The sequence below is a fragment of the Bufo gargarizans genome, chromosome 1 (genome assembly GCF_014858855.1).
Source record: "Bufo gargarizans isolate SCDJY-AF-19 chromosome 1, ASM1485885v1, whole genome shotgun sequence".
Lineage (NCBI taxonomy): Eukaryota > Metazoa > Chordata > Amphibia > Anura > Bufonidae > Bufo > Bufo gargarizans.
In genome coordinates this window covers 459,805,680-459,830,379 of record NC_058080.1, presented here as the reverse complement: position 1 = coordinate 459,830,379, position 24,700 = coordinate 459,805,680, and the positions used below count along the sequence as shown (strand labels likewise).

The following is a 24,700-nucleotide window of genomic DNA, read 5'->3' as shown; positions in this document are numbered from 1 at the left end:
GCTCCTACTATGGCAACCAGGACTTTAATAGCATCCTGGATGCCATAGTAACACTGAAAGCATTTTGAAGACGGATCCGGCGTGTTTTTTCCGGATCCGGCGTGTAATTCCGGCAAGTGGAGTACACGCCGGATCCGGACAACGCAAGTGTGAAAGAGGCCTTAGTTAGGACACCATAAAACTGGTGACAGGTTCCCTTTAATATTTTAGGGTATTTTCACACTAGCGTTTTTCTTTTCCGGCACTGGGTTCCGTCACAGGGGCTCTATACCGGAAAAGAACTGATCAGTTTTATCCCCATGCATTCTGAATGGAGAGCAATCCGTTCAGGATGCATCAGGATGTCTTCAGTTCAGTCATTTTGACTGATCAGGCAAAAGATAAAACCGCAGCATGCTATGGTTTTATCTCTGGCGCAGATCGGTAAAAATGTGTAAAAAGATACAAGACGGATCCGTCTGTCCGCATGACAAGCGGAGAGATGGATTCGTTATTGCAATGCATTTGTGAGATGGATCCGCATCCGGATGCGTCTCACAAATGCTTTCAGTCACATCCAGATCGGTGGATCCGGCAGGCAGTTCCGACGACGGAACTTCCCGCCGGATCACACTGCCGCAAGTGTGAAAGTAGCCTTAGTGTTTGTGTGTTTTTTTTTTTGGTTTTTATTACTTACTATTAGCCCTCTTAGGGGCTGGAACCCTTGTCCTATTCACCCTTAGGCCGCTTTCACACGGGCGAGTTTTCTGCGCGGGTGCAATGCGTGAGGTGAACGCATTGCACCCCCACTGAATCTGGACCCATTCACTTCTATGGGGCTGTGCACATGAGCAGTGGTTTTCACGCATCACTTGTGTGTTGCGTGAAAATCGCAGCATGCTCTATGTTCTGCGTTTTTCACGCAACTAAGGCCCCCATAGAAGTTAATGGGGCTGCGTGAAAATCGCAAGCATCCACAAGCAAGTGCGGATGCGGTGCGATTTTCAAGCATGGTTGCTAGGATGAAAGTCTATTCACTGTGTTATTTTCCCTTATAACATGCTTATAAGGGAAAATAATAGCATTCTTTGATACAGAATGCTTAGTAAGAAGGTCAATTGAGGGTTAAAAAAACAAAACAAAAAACAAAAAAAATAAAATTAACTTACCCCCTCCAATTGATCCCGTAGCTGCCGAGCTCCTGTTTTTTCTTCAGGACCTGTCAAAGGACCTGTAGTGACATCACTGTGCTCATCACATGATCCATCACCATGTGATAAGCTCAGTGACGTCACCACAGGTCCTTTGACAGGTCCTGAAGAAAGGACAGGAGACCGGCAGCTACGGGATCAATTGGAGGCGGCGAGTTAAATAAAATTAATAAATAAAATTATCTATTTTAACACGCATTGGCACTGCGCCACCAATGAAAATAACTGACCTATTAATACAAATACAGGAGGCGGGTGCCGGAATCAAATAGCCGACACCCGACCTCTATGACAGGGAGCTGCAATTAACCCCTCAGGTACCGCACCTGAAGGGTTAAATGCCGCTGATCGCAGCTCCATGTCATAGAGGTCGGGTGCCGGCTATTTAATTCTGGCACCCGCCTCCTGTATTTGTATTAACAGGTCAGTTATCTTTATTGGTGGCGCAGTGGCCACAGCCCCTCCCGTCTCTCTTCTCATTGGCGGCGGCGGCAGCAGCAGCACAGGGGGAGGGAGAGACTCCTCCACTGCGCTGCTGAGAAGAACATCGGCGGCGGGACAGAGATCTATTAGCTCCTGTGCCCCGCCGCTGTATTCAACTGCAGAGCTGCGGGTCTAGTTGCAAATGGCGACAAGACTAAAAAGTCTGGTTGCCATTTGCAAATTCTAAGTCACATTGGCAACCATTTTGGTCGCCATCTGGAGCCCTGAGTGGTCAGTCAGGGAAATACTGTCACAGGTAATGGGGGGGGGAAATAACACCAGATAACACACAGAAGGAATAGACTGGAGTCTAGGCCTCAAAGCTAAGGGAGAGGGATGGTGACCTCCTAGGAATCCCTAGACCTCTCCCTGACTCCTGCCATTATGCGTAGACCCTGAAGGTGGAAATACTCGTACACCAGAACCTAAGCCCTGGAATGCCCTAGGAGTGGTGGCAGGGAATGAGACTACAGCGTCTCTCTGAGGCCTAAAAAACAACAAACACAAGCGAACAACAAAATGCTAAACAAAATGCAATTAGCTTAAAGAAGAATGGAGGAGCAGGAGATCCAAAGGAACAACACACCAGCTCAACCAACTCCAGCAGGAAATATCAACCGCATGGTAAGCAGTGCGAGTCAGAACTAAATAGTGCCTCAGTAATGACCACAAGCTGCACCTGACAAGAGGTGTGGAGAGAGACTTTCAGATACCCTCATGTGCCGCCAGTCTCTCAGATCTTCTCACCTCTGTCATGGGAGGGACACGTCGGTCGCAGGAACCGACATTCTTTCCTCTGGACCGCAAACTTTCTAGTGCACGAGATACTGAAGAGATCGACAGAGAATTCATGAGTTAACTATCCTGGCAATCTGAAATTAAAAAATTACAGTCCACCAAGACAGGAGCTGGAGGTAAGGAGGATAGTTCAGCAGGTTTGAAATTTATGTTTAGTAAGGATTTGTGGGGAAAAAAAAAAAAAAAAAAAGGAAGTTCAAGACGAAAAGCAACCGAATGAATAATGGCAGAGATTTTATATGGCCCAATAAACCTTGGCCCCAACTTCCAAGAAGGTACCTTCAACTTAATGTTTCTTGTGGACAGCCACACAGAATCACCCACTCTCAGGTCTGGACCACTCATACGTCTCTTGTCAGCTATACGTTTCTACTTTTTGCCCATTTTTTTTTCCCCGCCAAATAGATGACAACGAAGAGGAAAATCTTTCCTCTTCCGGTATACCAGAAGTCTCAGTACCAGAAAATGTGCCAAACTGCGGATGGAACCCATATGCCCTGAAAAATTGGGACTCATCAATGGACTCCTGCCTATGGTTATTTATGGCAAACTCAGCCAATGACAAAAATGAAGACCACTCCTCCATATTCCCTGAGACAAAAAATCTCAAATAAGTCTCCAGATTCTGGTTAGTGCACTTAGTTTGTCCGTTCGACTGCGGATGAAAAGCTGAAGAGAAGGATAACTGCACCCCCAGGCGAGTACAGAACACCTTACAGAATCTGGAAACAAACTGAGTCCCCCATCAGACACCACATCAGAGGGGATACCGTGTAGCTTTACGATGTTATCGACAAACACTTGTGCGACAGTTTTAGCATTAGGTAGAGCTGATAATGCTATGAAGTGCGACATCTTGCTGAATCGATCAACAACCACCAGAGTCACAGTTTTCCCTGAGGAATTATGCAAATCTGTGATAAAGTCCATGGACAAATGAGTCCACGGTCGGGACGGGATAGAAAAGGGAAGTAGAGATCCTGAAGGCTGAGTATGTGTCACCTTGGCACGCTCACAAGTTGACACATAGCCCTCAAAACATTTACGCAATCCTGGCCACTAGAATCTCCGGGAAATGAGATCAACCGTGAATCTGCTGCCAGGGTGTCCCGTAAGAACAGTACAGTCATGTTCTTGAAACAACCACCAGAGTCACCGTTTTCCCTGAGAAATTAGGCAAATCTGTGATAAAGTCCATGGACAAATAAGTCCATGGTCGGGACGGGATAGTAAAGGGAAGTAGAGATCCTGAAGGCTGAGTATGTGTGCAAACCGTCAATCTGCTGCCAGGGTGTCCCGTAAGAACAGTACAGTCATGTTCTTGAAACACCTTGTGCCGTAGTCCAGAAGGAACAAACTTCCCTGGAGGACAAGAATCAGGTGCATCTCCCTGGGCCTCCAACACCTCTGCCTCAAGTTCAGGATAAAGAGCGGATACAAACACCCCATCAGCCAATATCGGACCAGGATCCTCCGAATCACCCCCACGCCCCCCAGGAAAGCTACGCGACAAAGAATCCACTGTGACGTTCTTAACCTCAGGGCGATAGGTGACAACGAAATTTAATCTGGTAAAAAACAATGACCATCTGGCCTGCCTTGGGTTCAGACGTTTAGGCCGACTCCAGATAAGCCAGATTTTTGTGATCAGTAATTACCGCAATGGGATGAATCGCTCCTTCCAACCAATAACGCCATTCCTCAAAAGCCAAACTTAATGGCCAGCAACTCTCTATTACCTACATCATAATTTCCTTCAGCAGTAGAGAGGTTTTTTTAGAGACAAAAGCACATAGGCGCTATTTGCTAGGAGAAGAAACCTGCAACAAGACTGCTCCAACCCCTACCTCGGATACATCGACTTCTACAATCAATGGCTGTGACACATCCGGTTGCACCAGTATAGGAGCAGAAGCAAAACACTCCTTCACCGCTGAAAAGGCATTTAATGTCTCATCAGACTGAGAAATCTGCACCTTTCTTAGTAATATCTGTAAACGGTTTAACAACAGTCGAGTAATTAAAGATACATTTACGGTAGTAGTTGGTGAACCCCAAAAATCGCATGAGCGCTTTCAGATTTTCGGGTCGATCCCAGTCCAACACAGAACAGACTTTTTTCGTATCCATACGAAAACCCGAAGATGAGAGTAGGTAACCCAGAAATTGCACTTCCAGGACTGTAAATACACACTTCTCCATCTTAGCATACAATTTATTCTCCCTTAGGATCTGTAAGACCTGTCTCACGTGACCCTGATGCTTCTCCACGTTGGGGGAATAAATTAAAATATCATCCAAATACAAACCTGCTCACCAGCTGATGAAAGATGTCATTGATGAAATGTTGAAAAACAGCAGGAGTATTGGTAAACCCAAAAGGCATGACCAAATTCCATTCGTCCCCCTCCTTGATCCTTACCAGATTATATGCCCCCCTCAAATCCAACTTAGAGAACACCTTGGCACCAACAATCTGATTGAACAAATCTGGGATCAAAGAAAGGAGCATAAGGATCACGGACAGTGATACAATTAAGCTCACCAAAGTCCAAACATGGTCTAAGGGTTTTGTTTGTTTGTTTGTTTTTTACAAAGAACCCTGCAGCCACTAGTGATTTGGATGGTCTAATATGACCTTCAGCCAAGGTTTCAGTGATATATTCTCGCATGGCTACTCTTTCGGGTTCAGAAAGATTATACAACCGAGACTTGGGCAATCTAGCTCCAGTAATAAGGTTGACGGGGCAATCATACTACCGATGTGGAGGAAACTCCTGGTCTCCACTTTCAGAGAATACATCAGAAAGATCCGAAATAAAAGAAAAGTACTATTTTAGTGGTTACAACAGAAAGCGACGTGCTAAGACAGTTGTCTATGCAAAAATCACTCCAATCAAGAATCTGTCTCGCTTGCCAATCGATGGTAGGGTTATGTTTGGATAACAAAAGGTAAACCTAGCACCAGAGGAGCAGGCAGACCCTCCAGCACAAAACATGAAATGGATTCTTGATGAGAATCTCTCACCTTTAGGCAAATGTTCTGCACCACTTGTGACAAATATTTTTTGAGAGAGTGGAGCGGAATCAAATCGCAAACACCGAAATATTTTTGTCTAATGCGCTTGTTATCAAACCATGCATACGGATGAATTGGCCACCTACTAGGTTAACCCCTGCCCCACTGTCAATAAATACTTCAATTCCCAAAGTTTTGGAGTCTAGCGCCACCTTGGCAGGTAGTGGAAATCGGGTACTACCGGTAAATGACAAAAGTACAATTCTCAGATTCCCCACCCACACTACCAAGAGCGAGAGGATGACTATTAGTTTCCTCTCTTTTTCACCTTGACGTTTACCATAAGGACATACGTTAACAAAATGTCCCGCTTCACCACAGAAAAAGCAGAGTCTTTTCTTAACCCTAAAGTTTTTAATCACCAGGTCCAGGAGTGACTTCCCCCAACTGCATTGGCTTATCATCAGACATGAGCTCAAGTGCTTCCCTACCCAAAGTGTTGGAAAAGGCCACTTCCCCATATGATAGTGCATCCCGAGCGAGAGGAACTTTAGATCTCTCCCTCAGGAGTCTATCAATACGTACAGCCAGAGACATGGCTGCCTCCAATGACTGGATATTCGTGAAATGCCAAGGCATCTTTAAGGTTCTCGGATAACCTTTGACAGACTTTACTACAGAGGGCTGGGTCATTACACTCAGTATCAGTTGCCCATCTCCTAAATTCAGAGCAATAGGATTCAGAGGAAACCCTCTCCGTGCCGTAAGCCACACAACTTAGTCTCAGCCAGGGAGACCCGATCTGGGTAATTGTAGATAAGCCCCAGAGCTCTGAAATTTTATCTACCGACAAAAGGGATTGTGATCCGGTCGGCAAGGAAAAAGCCCAAGACTTTGCGTCACCTTTCAGTAACTAAATAATAGTCCCCACTCTTTGATTCTCGTCCCGAGAAGAGTTAGGACGTAGTCCAAAATATAGTTTGCACGACTCCCTGAACCGAATAAAGTTGTCACTTCCCCCGGAAAACCTATCCGGGAGAGCGACCTTAGGTTCAGGATATACCTGGTTCCCGCCGCCTGTGGTCTCTGAAACTGCAAGACGGCCGTGCGGAGGTCAGCCACCTCCAAAGACAGTCCCTGCATACGATTGACCAGTGAAGAAACAGTATCCATCGCTGCACTGACACAAACAAAATGACGATTTTAGGGCGGTTGATAATGTCACAGGTAATGGGGAGGGGATAATACCAGATAACACACAGAAGGAATAGACCGGAGTCTAGGACTCAAAGCTAAGGGAGAGGGATTATGACCTCCTAGGATTCCCTAGACCTCTCCCTGACTCCTGCCATTATGTGTAGACCCTGAAGGTGGAAATACTCGTACACCAGAACCTAAGCCCTGGAGACCCTGGAAGGCCCTAGGAGTGGTGGCAGGGAATGAGACTACTGGTTCCTCCCCAGATGAAGGAACTAGCGTCTCCCTGAGGCCTAGAAAACAACAAACACAAGCAAACAACAAAATGAAATTAGCTTAAAGAAGAATGGAGGAGCAGGAGATCCAAAGGAACAACACACCAGCTCAACCAACTCCAGCAGAAAATATCAACCGCATGGTAAGCAGTGCGAGTCAGAACTAATAGAGCCTCAGTAATGACCACAAGCTGCACCTGACAAGAGGTGTGGTCATTACAAAACAACAACACTGCAAGGAGAAAATAGATACCCTCATGTGCCACCAGTCTCTCAGATCTTCTCACCTCTGTCATGGGAGGTAACAAATACTGCTCCTACATGGAGCGCATTACCCGGACTGAGTACTCTCACGTGAAACTGGCTTCAAAACAAAAATTTTTTATTTGGTCTCATCTATCCATAAAGCGTTGCTACAATAGCTTTCTGGCTTGTCCAGATCTTTAGCAAACTGCAGATGGGCAGCAATGTCTTTTTGGACAGCAGCGGCTTCCTCCTTGCAATCCTGCCATGCACACCCTTGTTGTTCAGTGTTCTTCTGATGGACTTGCGAACACTAACATTAGCTAATGTGAGAAAGGTCTTTAGTTCCTTAGAGGTTACCTTGGGTTCATTTGTGTTCTCGCTGACCATTACACTCCTTGTTCTTGGTGTCATCTTCATTAGTTGACCACTCTTGGGCGGCGTAATCATGGTCTTGAATTCGCTCCATTTGTACACAATCTGTCTGATTGGTAGAGTCTAAACTCTTTTCATGCTAATGAGCCCTTTGGTGCAACAAGGGTGTTGCCATTGCACTTAGAGGCTCCGCTTTTTTCCCTGCTGGCTGCTCCCCCACCATTTTGACAGGGACAGTAGTGTGTTCGGTGCACGCCCAGAATTCTGCCCGCCACTCAACAGCATTGGGCTTTGAGCAGGCACAAAAGTCAGATTATGTTTACATAAGAAATCATGGAGGACAGTTATCTTCCCCATAAGCCAGAAAACTGGCATAAAATAGTCACAAATCCTGGGGTTTAAACGACACTTTAGAAAAAATGTTTTTCAGTGTGGATTTCATGCAGAAAAATTGCAGCGTAATACAGTACCAGCAAAGTGTATGCCATGTGGAATTTGAAACTGCAGCATGTTGATTGTTGTTGCTTTTTTCTTGTGTGGATTTCACCCCTTTTGAATGGAAGGGCGAGATCTGCTGCAACGCGGCATCCAATCTCCGATAAACAGTGCAGTTTTATGTGTGTACTTTCTTGTGATTTTGGTGCAGATTTCATGCACAAAATTCTGCCTTGTGTGCAGCCACCCTAAAGCTCCATCCACTTTTCCTGCAGACTTCCCTATTCGGGCCATCAAAAATATTGGAAAGCCTGATGGGACCCTGTAGCCCAAACGCAAAGATGCTTTATCTTCCATTTATATGAATGAAATGTGAAACAAATGTACATTGGAATATTACAGGATTACTGTGCCATTCTCATAAATATATTTGATGGCAGCAATAAGACATACATTGTGTATCTTGCCAGGGGAACCTGATGTACACGTCATTATGGATCAGCAATCTTGTAGGGGAGGAAGCTAAGTTCAGTAAGGCCTCAAACCGCGGATCCGCAAAAAAATGGAAGCCGCCCGTGTGCCTTCCGCTATTTGCAGAACGGAACAGATGGCCCATTGTAGACATGCCTATTCTTGTCCGCATATTTTTTTTAATTTTAAGTCACAATAAAACCGTCTGTCAGTGCACTTGAAAAGCTTTCTATGAAGTTACAGTACTTTACCTCCTGCAGAGGATTACTTTGGAGATCTGGAAATTAGATCTTAAAAAAAGTCTTCTTAAGGCTACATGCACACAACCGTATGTGTTTTGCGGTCTGCAAATTGCGGGGGGAAAAAAGGACGACGTTCTGTATGGCATCCGTTTGTTTTTTTGCGGATCCGTTGTAATAATGCCTATCCTTGTCCGCAAACTAGAAAAAATAGGACATGCACAATTTTTTTTTTTTTTTGCGGAGCAATGGAACGGATATACTGATGCGGACAGCACGCGGTGTGCTGTCCGTGTTTTTTGCGAACCCATTGAAATGAATGGGTCCACATCCTATCCGCAAAAATTGGACACGGAAACAAAATACGGTCGTGTGCATGAGGCCTAAAAGATGCAAAATGGACCGGGCTACCCGTAAACCCCAGCCAATCAGATACTATTGATGGCCTATCCTACCATAAGGAGAGGCCATCAATAGTAAAATCCTGGACAACTCCTTTAACATTACATAAGGTAACTTGTCTACAGATGATATCTATGCTTGTGCTATTAGCAGCCAGTTCCACCACATAAAAAAAAATAAAAAATTATATATACACACCGGTATATATTTATATATATTTTTTTTTTTTTAAGGGGCCTGAAAATACGTACTATAATTAATAAACCAATGAAGACCATAGACAACAATAACAAATTTCCAAGGCTACCTTGGATTTTCCAGCCCTGACTTTCTGGGTAATATTCCATGCAATGTAACATGCCATATTATTTTTTTTTTTTTTTAAATTGATAGATTACACATTGCTCCTTAAAAAAACAAAAAAAGAAAAAACGGTGTGCCCATAAAAAATTAAAAGCACAGCATTTGAATATACCACAGATCAATAACAAGCATAGTCAGGTCTAGCTCAGCACTTTAAGAACCAACAGGAAACCATCAGAATGGGAATGTATTACTAGTATAGTAAAATCCTGATGAAAGGATGTTCCAATAACCAATGGACATACATCAGTCAGCCATCAAACAGCTCTTGCCCGTGGAGGCATGGACTCTACAGGGGTCCTGTGGTATCTGGCACCAATATGATAGCAACAGATCCTTTAAATCCTGTAATCTGTAGGGTGGGGCCCATCGTATTCCACAGATGCTCATTCAGACTAAGATCTGGGAAATCTCGAGGCCAAATCAAGAACATGAACTATTATATAGCTCAAACCATTCCTGAACAAATGTTACTGTATGGCAGGGTGCGTTAGGTTTCATTCACACAACAGCGCTTGGAAAAACATGGTCCGTGTGTCGGTCGCATCTCCTGCACTGACTGCGGCTCACCTGACCCAAACTGACTGCATCCTAGTACTCTAGGATACAGTCAGATACGCGATCTGATAGGACACCTCTGACACTGGCTTATCTCCTGGAAGAACAGAAGGATCAGGGGTTGAAGTTTAAAGCGCCTGATCCTTGTTGGGAGACCCCTATACGTATTAGGGCTCTTTTACATTAGTGTGCCCCTTGGGAGAATCCCGCTCCTTGTAAGGGAGGGATCCTGCATTCTGGACTTACAGAAGCGCAGGGCATAATCATGATGTGCGATAGCTGTCCAAATACCGTGCCAAGAAGAGCATGTCCCTTCTTGGCATGGTTGTGGCTTTAAAGGCTATTTACACCTTTGGGGGCAATTTTTGTATTATTGCATTGTACTCATTTTGAGCTAAAAATAATTTTTTAAACTGGGCTTTTTTTTTTTAATGTTGAGGCCTTTTCTCTATACAGCCTTGAGATCTTCCAGTAGCCTGATGTCTGTTTTCACTCTGTTCCATCAGGCAGCTGAGCCGACGGCTCCTTTTCTCCGATCGCTGACGTCCTAAACAATCATTATAGCTAAATTCTTATGTTACTGATGAGAACGTGGCTTAAATGAGTGTTTATGAGCTCTCAGTAGTTTAGAAATAAGGTTTATTAGATGACCTGCACAAAGTGAAAGTAGGATGTACACAACTAGACAAACAGTTAACCCTTTGTGACAGAACAGCTAAATATTTTGAATAAAGACTAATTGAATTAAATATTTTTTCATCCAAAAGGGTCAAATGCAATCATAAAAATGTTTTCCCCCTGAAGGTGTACATAGCCTTTAAATGTCCAGACCATGATCTACAGCACTGTCTCTCATTGAAAACTATGGGAGACAGACACCATGGGGCCATCTGCAGAATTTTGGTGTCCATGCCAAATTCTGCTGGCAAATTCTCCATCTGCTTAACAAAATTTACATGGTGCTCTCCTTTTCATCTGCAGATCTGAAGATTTCTGAAATCCTCTTCTGTCGTATCACTGCTCAGACCGCCTGATACATACTGGGAATTTGTTAGTCCAAGGCACTTCTTGATACCCTTGGATTGGCCAGGACTGCTCATGTGAAGAGTGCTGGCCAATCCAAAGGCAGAAATGGACAACTACGAAGTGTCTTGGGTTACAGATGTACAGTGTGAGAAGAAGTCCAACCGAATGGATGGCAGCAGAGAAGCCTGGGATTTAGCAGGTCTGCAACGGGAGGGCACTTACTGCTGCATACTGGAGATGCTCCCACCCTCTCATGGAGCCATTACAATTCTTTCCTTGTCACGCAGATCCTCACACTTGCCCGTTTTTTCTCCTTGCAACACGACATCAACCTTGAGAACCAACCGTTTGGCTGCCTTTAAACGCAATAGATTTTGCTGCAGGATCTTCTGCAACTGAAAAGGAGTTCCATTCATCTGAATGGGGTTGTATAGACATGGATTTCTGCAAGTCCCATTCAGGTGACTACAACCGATTTTCAGATGCAGATTCTTCTGTTATTTTGGAAACAGACTACTTTTGGTACTTGCTGGGATGTTTAGGATGTTAAAAGGGTTTTCTGAGATTTTCATACTGATGACCTGCCTTCAGGATAGGTCATCAACAGCAGATCGGCAGGGGTCTGACTCCTGGCACCCCCATCAATAATGTCAATATTTGATATAATTCTTATGGGATACATTAGAATACTTTCCACTATGTTCCGGACCTACAGTGAAAGTGCTGCAGGCGATATTTCAACTGTAATCTGGCATTAAATGGGTTAAAATGGGCAAATATCTAGGGCAGGGATGGGCAAACTGCAGCTCTTCAGCTGTTCTAAAACTACAAATCCCATCATGCCCTGCTGTGGGCATACTGGGCATTCTGGAAGTTGTAGTTTTACAACAGCTGGAGAGCTGCAGTTTGCCCATCCCTGATCTAGGGAGTTTTCCAGGCCTCGTCTTAGAAAGGGATATCAATATCAGATCAGTGGGGGTCCGGCGTCATGCACCCCCACTGATCTGCTGTTTTCACTAGCTGCAGCACTGGAACTACATAGCTCCATACACAACGGTGGCCAGGACTGGATATTATAGCACTGCTTCCATTCAAGTGAGGATCAGGATAAGGATGGGTCATCAATAGGTAGGCCCTGGAAAGCCTCTTCAGCTCTAATGGGCCCTTAACACAGGTCGAGAATCCACCAGATCATCGCTAACGCTCCTTGGTGATTATCTAGCAGGGTAAAAGTGCCGCCGATTGAGAGGACACAAAAATTGTTGCTTGCCGGCAGCAGATGGTGCTGTGTAAACCAGCTGGGAGAAATGTTGTACGATTCCTAAACAAGGGATCTAACCATGTTGTCTGCAATGCTCCAAATCTTGCAATGTAGTCTAGGGTAAGAATGAGAAGATAGGACTGGTGTTGAGCAAACTTATGTTTTAAGTTCGGCGTTCAAAGTTTGGGTTATCTAAAAATTCCGTTATGGATTCCGCTACCACGGACCATAACTTATGGTCCACGGTAGCGGAATACATAACGGAATTCTTAGATAACCCAAGCTTTGGACGCCGAACTTAAAGGGAACCTGTCATCAACTTTAAGCTGCCCACACTAGAAGAGTCCTGGTTAGTCATGAAGTCCTGCTCTCCCCATCTGCTGAGGATTCTACCTAGTTTTCTCCCTTTCTCTCTAGAGGAGAACTGCCAATCATCAGCAGATGGGCGGGAGAGCAGGAGATTATGGATAACCAGGACTCTTCTCAGGAAGATTTGACTCTTTTCCAGGCCTAGGCTGCAATGATTATGATGCTGGTTCTCGGCAACCACTTACAGTTGCAAGAAAAAGTATGTGAACCCTTTGGAATGATATGGATTTCTGCACAAATTGGTCATAAAATGTGATCTGATCTTCATCTAAGTCACAACAATAGACAATCACAGTCTGCTTTAGGGCCCTTTCACACTTGCGTTGTCCGAATCCGGCGTGTCCTCCACTTGCCGGAGGTACACGCCGGATCCGGAAAAACGCAAGTGTACGGAAAGCATTTGAAGACGGATCAGTCTTCAAAATGCTTTCAGTGTTACTATGGCAGCCAGGACGCTATTAAAGTCCTGGTTGCCATAGTAGGAGCGGGGAGCGGGGGAGCGGTATATTTACAGTCCGTGCGGCTCCCGGGGCGCTCCAGAGTGACGTCAGAGCGCCCCAGGCGCATGGATGACGTGTACATGCGATCACGTCATCCATGCACCTGGGGCGCCCTGACGTCACTCTGGAGCGCCCCGGGAGCCGCACGGACTGTAAGTATGCTGCTCCCCCGCTCCCCGCTACACTTTACCATGGCTGCCAGGACTTTAGCGTCTTGGCAGCCATGGTAACCATTCAGAAAAAGCTAAACGTCGTATCCGGCAATGCGCCGAAACGATGTTTAGCTTAAGGCCGGATCCGGATCAATGCCTTTCAATGGGCATTCATTCCGGATCCGGCCTTGCGGCAAGTGTTCAGGATTTTTGGCCGGAGCAAAAAGCGCAGCATGCTGTGGTATTTTCTCCGGCCAAAAAACGTTCCGTTCCGGAACGGAAGACATCCTGATGCATCCTGAATGGATTTCTCTCCATTCAGAATGCATTAGGATAATCCTGATCAGGATTGTTCCAGCATAGAGCCCCGACGACGGAACTCTATGCCGGAACCGGCCAACGCAAGTGTGAAAGGGCCCTAAACTAATAACACATAAATAATTAAATGTTATCATGTTTTTATTGAACACACCATGTAAACATTTAAAGTGCAGGTGGAAAAAGTATGTGAACCCTTGGATTTAATAACTGGTTGAACCTCCTTTGGCTGCAATAACTTCAACCAAATGTTTCCTGTAGTTGCAGATCAGACGTGCACAACGGTCAGGAGTAATTCTTGACCATTCCTCTTTACAGAACTGTTTCAGTTCAGCAATATTCTTGGGATGTCTGGTGTGAATCGCTTTCTTGAGGTCATGCCACAGCATCTCAATCCGGTTGAGGTCAGGACTCTGACTGGGCCAATCCAGAAGGCGTATTTTCTTCTGTTTAAGCCATTCTGTTGTTGATTTACTTCTATGATTTGGGTTGTTGTCCTGTTGCAACACCCATCTTCTGTTGAGCTTCAGCTGGTGGACAGATGGCCTTAAGTTCTCCTGCAAAATGTCTTGATAAACTTGGAATTAATTTTTCCTTCGATGATAGCAATCCGTCCAGGCCCTGACGCAGCAAAGCAGCCCTAAACCATGATGCCCCCACCACCATACTTCACAGTTGGGATGAGGTTTTGATGTTGGTGTGCTGTGCCTCTTTTTCTTCACACATAGTGTTGTGTGTTTCTTCCAAACAACTCAACTTTGGTTTCATCTGTCCACAGAATATTTAGCCAGTACTGCTGTGGAACATCCAGGTGCTCTTGTGCAAACTGTAAATGTGCAGCAATGTTTTTTTTGGACAGCTGTGGCTTCTTCTGTGGTATCCTCCCATGAAATCCATTCTTGTTTAGTGTTTTACGCATCGTAGATTCGCTAACAGGGATGTTAGCATATGCCAGAGACTTTTGTAAGTCTTAAGCTGACACTTTAGGATTCTTCTTCACCTCATTGAGCAGTCTGCGCTGTGTTCTTGCAGTCATCTTTACAGGACGGCCACTCCTAGGGAGAGTAGCAGCAGTGCTGAACTTTCTCCATTTATACACAATGTGTCTTACCGTGGACTGATGAACAGCAAGGCTTTTGGAGATACTTTTATAACCCTTTTCAGCTTTATGCAAGTCAACAATTCTTAATCGTAGGTATTCTGAGAGCTCTCTTGTGCGAGGCATCATTCACATCAGGCAATGCTTCTTGTAAAAAGCAAACCCAGAACTGGTGTGTGTTTTTTATAGGGCAGGGCAGCTGTAATGAACACCCCCAATCTCATCTCATTGATTGGACTCCAGTTGGCTGACACCTCACTCCTATTAGCTCTTGGAGATGTCATTAGTCTAGGGGTTCACATACTTTTTCCACCTGCACTGTGAATGTTTATATGGTGTGTTCAATAAAAACATGGTAACATTTAATTCTTTGTGTGTTATTAGTTTAAGCAGACTGCGATTGTCTATTGTTGTGACTTAGATGAAGATCAGATCACATTTTATGACTAATTTGTGCAGAAATCCATTTCATTCCAAAGGGTTCACATACTTTTTATTGCAACTGTACTTTTAGCTCATGAGTGACACACCGCTGAAATCAGCATTTCTGTCACTCATTTATACTGCCCTCAGTGTCAGCATACAGTTGATGACAGGTTCCCTTTAAAAACACAAGTTCACTCAATACTAAACATGACTCATTGCGGTATTTGAGTCTTCCTCAACCTCACTGATGCCCAACCTGTGGCCCTCCAGCTGGTACCAAACTACGACTACCAGCAGGCCTGGACAACCTACAGCTAACAGCAGGGCATGATGGGAGTTGTAGTTTTACAACAGCAGGTTGGGCATCCCTGCTCTATCTCTTCAAAATGCAAACAGCAGAAATCCCTCTATTAGCAAGGCCCTGGGTGTCACCCTTACAATCTACAAATGAGCCAATAGGATGTGATGTGGTTGAACAATGAGTGATGTCCATAGCCTCACAGCATGCATCTGGACACAGTTAGGATACATGATGTCCCCTCTGTAGCCATCTACCTTTAACATACCTCAACCCAGGTATGTCCAAGATTTAATTATACTTAAACAATCCTACTAGATGACCGGCAAACAAGTCTGTATAGGGACAGCGATGCCATTAGCGATACTGTGGAGGAGGTTGCTGCATGTCATACCAGTGGTCTCCTCCACTAACGAGCAGACGATTGCCGGGAAGAAACACTTCTCGCCTGACAATAGCCTGCTAAATTAAACACTCACCATGATGTAACGGTATGTGGTTAAGTATATGGAGAGGGCTCACATGCTCAGCTCGCTCCATCCGAGCCAAGTGCTAGCTGAGTAACACAACCATCACCAGGATCGGCAATAACGCCAACCTCAGTCACTGAACCTCTCAGATGCTGCAGTCATTAGCGACCGCCGCATCTGAGCAGTTAGATGTCCTTTGATTGGAGTGAAATAGCAGAGCTCCTGCTTTTGCTAAGGCTACTTTCACACTAGCGTTCGATCGGATCCGTTCTGAACGGATCCGATCATAATAATGCAGACGGAGGCTCCGTTCAGAACGGATCCGTCTGCATTATTTTAGCATATAACAGCTAAGTGTGAAAATAGCCTCGTACGGATCCGTCCAGACTTTCAATGTAAAGTCAATGGGGGACGGATCCGCCTGAAGATTGAGCCATATGGTGGCATCTTCAAACGGATCCGTCCCCATTGACTTACATTGTAAGTCTGGACGGATCCGCACGGATCCGCATGCCTCCGCACGGCCAGGCGGACACCCTGAACGCTGCAAGCAGCGTTCAGCTGTCCGCCTGTCCGTGCGGAGGCGAGCGGAGCGGAGGCTGAACGCCGCCAGACTGATGCAGTCTGAGCGGATCCGCTCCATTCAGACTGCATCAGGGCTGGACGGCTGCGTTCGGGTCCGCTCGTGAGCCCCTTCAAACGGAGCTCACGAGCGGACCGACGAACGCTAGTGTGAAAGTAGCCTAAGGCCTCGTTCACACTTCAGTGTTTGGTCAGTGATTTCCATCAGTGATTTGTGAGCCAAAACCAGAAGTGGAGCCTCCACAGACATGAGGTAGAAGGGAAAGATCTGCTCCTGTTCTGTGTTTAGAGTTGTACCTGGTTTTGGCTCACAAATCACTGATGGAAATCACTGACTAAACACTGAAGTGTGAACGAGGCCTAAGGCTGGTTTCACACGGGCGTTGCAGATTGGGGCCGGATGCGTTCAGTGAAAATGCTGCGATTTTGGCACTAAAACAAGTCAGTTTTGTCTGCGATTGCGTTTAGTTGTTCAGTTTTTTCCGCGCGGGTGCAATGCGTTTTGATGCGTTTTTCACGCGCGTGATAAAAAAAGGAAGGTTTACAAACAACATCTCTTAGCAACCATCACTGAAAAACGCATCGCACCCGCACTTGCTTGCGGATGCAATGCGTTTTTCACGCAGCCCCATTCACTTCTATGGAGCCAGGGCTGCGTGAAAAACGCAGAATATAGAACATGCTGCGATTCTCACGCAACGCAGAAGTGATGTGTGAAAAACAATGCTCATGTACACAGCCCCATTGAAATGAATGGGTCAGGATTCAGTGCGGGTGCTATGCGTTCACGTCACGCATGGAAATCGCGCTCGTGTGAAAGGGACCTAAGTCTGTCATACTGAGCAGCCTAACAGGAGGCCTGTCAGAATACCATAGACTTTCTTTTTTTTTTCTGTAATTTTTTGTCCTGTTAGGGGATTTGTACATGTGATCTTCTGAGAGAAAGTATAAACAGGCTGTGTCCTGAAAGGGTTAACCCTACCCCTAGCCACACACAGAGGAGCTAGGCCCAGTGCTCAGCAGCCTCCAGCATTCCCATAGAGATGAATGGAGCCACGGGTGGGAGGGCCCCGGTTCTGGTGATCAGTGGGGTCCCAGCACTTGGACCCCCACCGTTCTGTGGATAGGGGCTACGTGTAAAACCTGGGACTACCCATGTGAAACGTGCCTGATAGTGCTCCTGGGGCATGGTCTGGACTTCCTGTCAGTAGCCCCATGGCTGGCCACCACAGCTTCAGCCTAGCCGGTCTCACCTTGGTCTTTGTGCTGCTGTCATACTTGTCATTCTTAAAAACCGCGGCATTCCGGTGTTTCTGAGGCCGGGTGCGTTGCACGTTTCCCCTCTGAGAACTCATGCTGGAGAAGTTTGATCCACTGAAGCTTCCGTCCTCCCAGTTCCCACGCTAGACCCAGCTTCAGGTCAGACGCTTATTCGTGAGCACCACGCTATTGGACTAAGTATCTGCCCGTCAAGCTCACTACAGAGCCCGCCCCTAGAGATACAAACTTAGTTTAGCGCAGCGTCACAGGAACGGCGTTACGTGATTGGATGGCACGGCAGAACGCTTAGCATTCCATTGGTCGAACTCTCATCACCCCGCCTTTGAATTCCTACTCTGACGTAGCGCATTGTCTCACGTTCTGATTGGCTGTGGCAGGCGCTAGTGCCCCTCCCACTAATAATAGCAGAAGCAGCGTCTGGGGACTCCTCCCCGCACCTCCCCCCGGGTCACTCGGTGGTGAGGCTTGGTGCTAGCAGTGCGGAGTCCTGTGTGCTACACTGCGGCAGCGGCTGTGCGGGATAACGGCTGGGGGTCGCTCTGGAACGTGGAGACGTCACATTGCGGACGGTGCCGCACGGTTCGTGCCTTGTTGACCTGTGGTGCCGGCGGGACGCTTTGACGATTGCATGTCACCCACAACGCGCCAGCTTTTCGGGGTATGACGCATAGCGACGGGCGAGAAGGGAGACAGCAGTGACGTCATTGAGTGTGAGCGGAGTGACGTCACGGAGCGTCCTACAGGCCCAGCAGTCCTGCTCTTCTCAGCCGCGGTCAGCAGGTCAGTATGGTGGTGTGTGAGCCCCGATCTGTGACATCACTGGGGGAGCAGAGCACGGTCATGTGACTGAGCTGTAAACTTTGTCCCCAGCATGTTATTACCTCCCATTGGCTCCCCCTGCAGGGCACTCTATTGCTCCCTGTTATCAGCCATCTCCATTGGCCTACCAATAAACTATGGATCACGTTCTGTCAGTACTAATCAGGTGCCTGCCTATTGGCACTGTAGACCGGTGGAGGGTGCGCTGTTTTATGGCAGCCTGTAGTGATGGCATAGAGGGCTATGGTGCTGCCAGACACAATGGGAAGTATTGTAATGCGGTGCAGGCTATACAGCGTGGACTTGTTTCCAGCCTGTGCCTTGATACCAGTAGTCCCGCTTTGCTCCTTTGTATTCTCCCCTCCCCCTCAATGCCTAATCCTGGGAAGGCTCGGTAGAGACCGGTCTCACCAGAGTGGGCTTTGTCATGTAAAGTCTCATTCACTTCCTTGGCATTGCGGTATAGACCCAGCACTTACTCTGAGGAATGTCATAGGACGTGCCCGAAAATTGGGTTACGTCCATGTGACCGGCGGTGGCATCCGTCCAACTGAGGTTTCTTCAGGTCGGGCCAACTTCTGCCTACAAATTGCTGGCATCCTGTCATTACACAATAAGCCCCCCTCCCCCGTGCCAGCGCTGGAGTAGTGTGAGATTACTTGAAACAATATATGGATTAGCACAGATTAAACTCCCTTGCTTTCTTCCCAGCGCCCTGCCCCCCCATGCATTGGGATGAGGGGGCAGGTTGTGGTGTAGATGGTAGGCACAGGCCGATCCACCCTTATGTCTGGAGCACGTCTTGTAGGATGGTGTCTGGCATTCCTCGGGTCACGTGGCTGCTGAACATGTGAAGCCATCTACATAGGACAGGCCTTCCGTTCTAATCATAGGGCATGAGGATCACTAATGACTTATTAAACACTTATAGCATGTGACCGCCCATATGTAGAAGAATTCCAATGATCCGTATGGCAGGGTTCCCTCCTCATAAAGGGGCACTGTGGGTTGGGATCACCCCAGCCTCATTCTAATACTGGTTTGGCATGACATTCCATACAGTACAAGATGGCCAGACGTGACAAATGCAGCTGGTGCCACTCCTTTCAGTGCGGTGATGCCAGCCTAGGTCTCTAACTTCTCATCCATCAGATCTCTGACGTAAATGCTCCTGATGCCGGTATTTCCCCTCAGGACAACAGGTGCAGCCGTCCATATCTACAGCACCTCTACTTACCTGTCGTGTGAGAGAAATGGCTCCTCACTATCGGTATAAACATGCAGCCTCTGTGCGGTAAAGGTGGGTTCATGTATCTGTAGGCCTTCAGTGGCCTGCTGGAGGCCAGAAGGAAGGTGATTGGTCTGTCAGGCTGGTGTACATCTAACTTTTTTATTTTTTTTTCTATTCCATATAGGGGTGTGCAATGGGGAGCCTAAGGGTGGTGGGTGCCATTGTATGCTAATAGAGGGGTGTGCCTCAGATAAATGCAGTGTAAAGGTGCCAGATGAGACCATGTGACTCCAGAACATGCTGCTGGCTAATATCAGGTGCCATAAGGGTTACCTTATGGTACATACTGGTTGGGCTTCTTTACCGTCCTGATACTAGTCAGACATTCAAATGTATTCCCGTCTCCGCAAGGGTTCACAATCTAAATCCCTTATTTCAAGGTAACCTAGAAGATTGATGGCGGATAAAGACCACCTGGTCTGCCTTTTTTATATTACGTATCTTGGAGTAGACATGTTTAAATTCACCTGCTGTAGATTTGCCAACCACACGGGGATCAAAGCATCTAGTTTCCCCATGGGGGGTGGAGAGAGAGAGAGAGAGAGAGAGATAACCACACGGTGGGCCCAGTTTCACAGGAAATCTAATTGGGATGAAGAAGGTACCAGCGATCTTACAAACCCCATGAAGATGGAGTTATGAATCGGCGTACCAGAATACCTTTCTTTGTAAAGACTTGACTATTGTAGTGGTCTCCAGCTGCAATATCTTCTGGCCTCGGACCTTCTGAGGAGCTGGTGGTTCATAGTGAGGATGGTAGACTACAGGGCCGGAGAAGTCTGAGGCAGAAATCTGTAGTTGGCCCCTAACTTATTGATGTCTTGAATGTTCTTCTTTCACTGTCTCTTACAAAATACAATTTGTGGTGTAACTGGCTCCTTTAGTCTAGTATTCTGTCCATCTTTGGTATGCACTCATTCATTGCCTTACTTCCACATTCTTGAATTCCTACCGTGGGGCATTCTGGTTTTAGTTCCCCCCCCCCCCCCCCCCACCGATCATCTGATTTTCATCAGAACACAAATCATCAGATCAAACTACCCCACTCCCCCCAAAATCAAACCATCACAGATCTCAGCCACAGATAAGCCCCCCCCCTCCCAAGTCAGTCAGCCTTGCCCACAATCAGACCCCCCCATGTCACAATGATCACACCCTCCCTTGCTGCAGTGCAATCGGACCCCCATGCCATCCATTGCCATGTCCCCCACTCCCCCGTGCCATCAGATCAGCAGCCCCTCCATGCCCCTATGATGGCACTGCCATCAGCCCCTTTATGCCATCCAAATTGCCATGATGTCCCCTGTCACCATGCCATCCACCGTGTCCCCCACTCCCATAGATCAGCCCCTCCATGCCAAATCACAGATGCCCCAATTAACCTCTCTCCAAACCAATAACTTTATACATGCCAAATCACAAGTGCCCCTAATTGCAAGCACCGCCACCGCTGCTGGATTGCAGGCTGGTCAGTAACCCCTGGATATAAGCAACATATAGTGTGATAGGGAAAAATATTCATTTGGACTCGGCTCATTGCACTGACTGTGTAAGATTTGACCAGCGGCTACTAGATGTGAGCCTTGCACAGTCTGTCCCCCTTTTCATCGATCAGCATATGTGATTTGCGCTTTTACATAGGGCTGCTGGTACTTATTCTGCCTCCATCAAGCCCGTGGTTGAAGTGCAGTCAGCTGAATACGAGATTTCATTTAGTGGCTTGATGGCATCAGGAGGCAGAGGGATCGTGCTAGGACAGGGGTCAGCAACCTCCGTCACTCCAGCTGTGGCAAAACTACAATTCCCAGTATGCTCCATTCATTTCTGTGAGTTCTGAGAAGAGTAGAGGAAGTATGCATGCTGGGAGTTGTAGTTTTACAACATATGGCGTGCCGGAGGTTGCCTACTCCTACGCTAGGAGAAGTCGGGTCGATGCAGGTGGAAGTGCCTTGGGCTCTTTTTAGCTAATTTGCATATACATGAAGATGTTTTTCAGACACTTGGAATATCATAAAACTGACAAAGGTACGTTCGGGATACTGTGCATGTCAACGGCAGGGCACATGAACCATTTAATTTGTGAATTTACAGTGACAGGCCCCTTTAAATGGGGAAGCTGGGCATCATACTTGACCGATGAGGTCACTCAGTTCTCACATACCTGTGGTTGGCGTTCCAAGTTTCTGAATGGCTTGCACCATAGTAAATGGGGATTAGTGTGTATCCAGCACGTAAACACCTGACCATGGTATTCTGGATGAGGGATTATTTCAGATTGGCTAATCTGCAGTGGAGCGTCCTGAGCATGGCTGATGCGTAACTGGGTCAGGGCTTGGATTTCATTTGCACTTGGTCCAGCAGACTCCAGTATGATGCAGAAGTCATTTTTGAGGCTGTTGTTGGGAGTAGTATCTAAGGGGTGGGCGATGTAGACGATATGCAATATCAACTATATAAATTTGGCCAACGATGGAGATTTCGTTTATCGCGGTAGAACATGGCATGCGCCGCTCTCGGCACGCACAATGTTCTCCTGAGCCGGCACAGTGGAGAAGTGAGTCCTTCCCTCGCCACTGTGTGCGGCGGCCGCTGACCACCAATGAGAACAGACTAGGAGGAGGGGAGGGACTGTGGCCACCAATTGGAGGAGGGGAGTGGCTGTGGCCACTGCTCCACCAATGAATATAGTTAATATGCCTGAATATAAACTTTGCCTGCATGTGCCGGCCATATCCCATACCTGGCCTCTATTACTGCGTGCCGTGATCCACCGCAATTAACCCCTCAGTTTGTATTCAGGCATATGAACTATATTCATTGGTGCAGTGGCCACAGCCCCTCCCTTCTACTCCCCTTCCCTCACCACACAAATCATTGGTGGCAGTGGCAACTTCTGATCGGAGCCCCAGAAGTGTAATCGTGGGGCTCAGATCGGTTGCCCTGGCTGCCATAGTCCAGCTCCCTGCTGCTGTGTGCACTATGCACAGGGCATCAGGGAGAGTGTGAAGTCCTATTCACCCTGATAGAGCTCTATTAGGGTGAATAGGACAAGGGTTCTAGCCCCGAAGGAGGCTAATAGTTATTAAATAAAAAGTAAAAAAAAAAGTTTAACCCCCCCCCTTCCCCGAAATATAGCATATATCGCACATGCTTAAAATTATATCGCAATATAGATTTTGGGTTATCGCCCACCCCTACTAAGAAGTAACACTATGGTCATGCTGCGTCCTAAAATGCAGGCCTGTATACCGGGCATTGTGACTTGTCCTCGTCCGATCCCAGTGAGGCAGTAAATGGGTGCAGGAGCGTCACTGAGCCCCCGTCTCGGCATTTGAAAAGCCTAGCACAATGCAGACTTGGCATTCATTGATCTGCCTGGTAATGTATGCTGCGCTCCGGATGGAGGTATCGCCTATACAAGAACACTGTACTTTTTATTTGCACAGGGTATTGTTCAGTGTTTGCCATTTTGTGACTTGGGTGCGCACCTACCCTGCAGTCGGCAGATTTATTAGTAGTTTACAGCCTGGAAGTCTTTGATCCTGGCTTTGGACGCCTTTTGAAGCTTCTTAGCTAATGTCTTACCCTCACAAGCAAAAAAAAGAGGTAGAGCCATAACCATGGTAAGGGTTATCCAGCTCTGTGTACATCATTGCGGGCTTCTGCAATTTTTGTGTGTGTGTGTGTGTGTGTGTGTGTGGTTTTTTTCTGTTCAACTTCAGGGATATGTGTGAATAAGGGCCAAGAGGACTGAAGTGATATTTTATAGGTCATGGCAATAGTTACGCTGCCCAGCTCATCAATATTCACTTTGCTGGGCGGCTTCTGCTGTCCCCGACTTTCCGAGATCCCATAGCTTTCTATTGGGCGGGATCTTGGAACGTTGGGGACAGCAGAAGCCGCCCAGCAAAGTGAATATTGATGAGCTGGGCAGCGCTCCAAAACGGCGGTTGGGGCACGTGTGCGCCCATGTGGAGCTGAAACGCCGCCCCTTGGGCAGAAAGAGGAGCCATTACATCAGGTTATCAAACAGGATTTTGCTGTATTTATAAGGTGGACAGGGGTTATACTTGTGTTTTTAATACACTTTAGAAGACCTGTGTGTATGTATATGTGTGTGTGGATAGAGATCTCTAAAGCTAATTATGCTTATTCAACCTGTCGGTGTCCCTTTAAAGGGAACCTGTCATCAACTTTTTGCTGAGCTCACTGAGGGCAGCATAAAGTAGTGACAGAAATGCTGATTTCTGCGGTGTGTCACACATCAGCTAAAAGTAAGTGGTTGCCGAGAACCAGCATCATAATCATTGCAGCAAAGGCCTTGAAAAGAGTCAAATCTACCTGAGAAGAGTCCTGGTTATTCATAAGCTCCTGCCCTCCTGCTGATGCTTGGCAGTTGTCTCCTAGATAGAAAGGGAGAAACCAGGTAGAAGACTGTGAGTCATCAGCAGGTGGGGAGAGAAGGACTTCATGAATAACCAGGACTCTTCTCAGGTGGCCGTGACTCTTTTCCAGGCCCAGTCTGCAATGATTGTGATGTTGGTTCTCGGCAACCACTTACTTGTAACTTATAAATGACAGATCCCTGAAATCAATTCACCTGTCTCTACTTTATACTGCCATTAGTATGGGCACATAACGTTGATGACAGGTTCCCTTTAATCACTTGGGCATTTCCTTGTAAACCTGTTATATTGCAGCATATTACTTCCAATGTCCCACCAGGTATATAAGATCTGATTCTTGCATGAGGATGCTGC

At 46.7% G+C, this 24,700-nt stretch overlaps 2 protein-coding genes across 2 annotated transcripts in view; one reads left to right on the top strand and one right to left on the bottom strand.

The window, feature by feature from the left end:
* C1H9orf85 (chromosome 1 C9orf85 homolog) overlaps window positions 1-17,970 on the bottom strand; it is a 48,306-nt gene extending 30,336 nt beyond the window's left edge. Inside the window, exon 1 of the mRNA XM_044287338.1 lies at window positions 17,803-17,970. Coding sequence (XP_044143273.1) covers window positions 17,803-17,904 — 102 coding nt within the window. The 5' untranslated portion in view covers window positions 17,905-17,970. The remainder of the gene's footprint in view (window positions 1-17,802) is intronic.
* A 277-nt stretch (window positions 17,971-18,247) lies between these two features.
* ABHD17B (abhydrolase domain containing 17B, depalmitoylase) overlaps window positions 18,248-24,700 on the top strand; it is a 29,281-nt gene continuing 22,828 nt past the window's right edge. The window contains exon 1 of the mRNA XM_044272937.1: window positions 18,248-18,610. The gene's annotated coding sequence lies outside the window, so the exon portion shown is untranslated. The remainder of the gene's footprint in view (window positions 18,611-24,700) is intronic.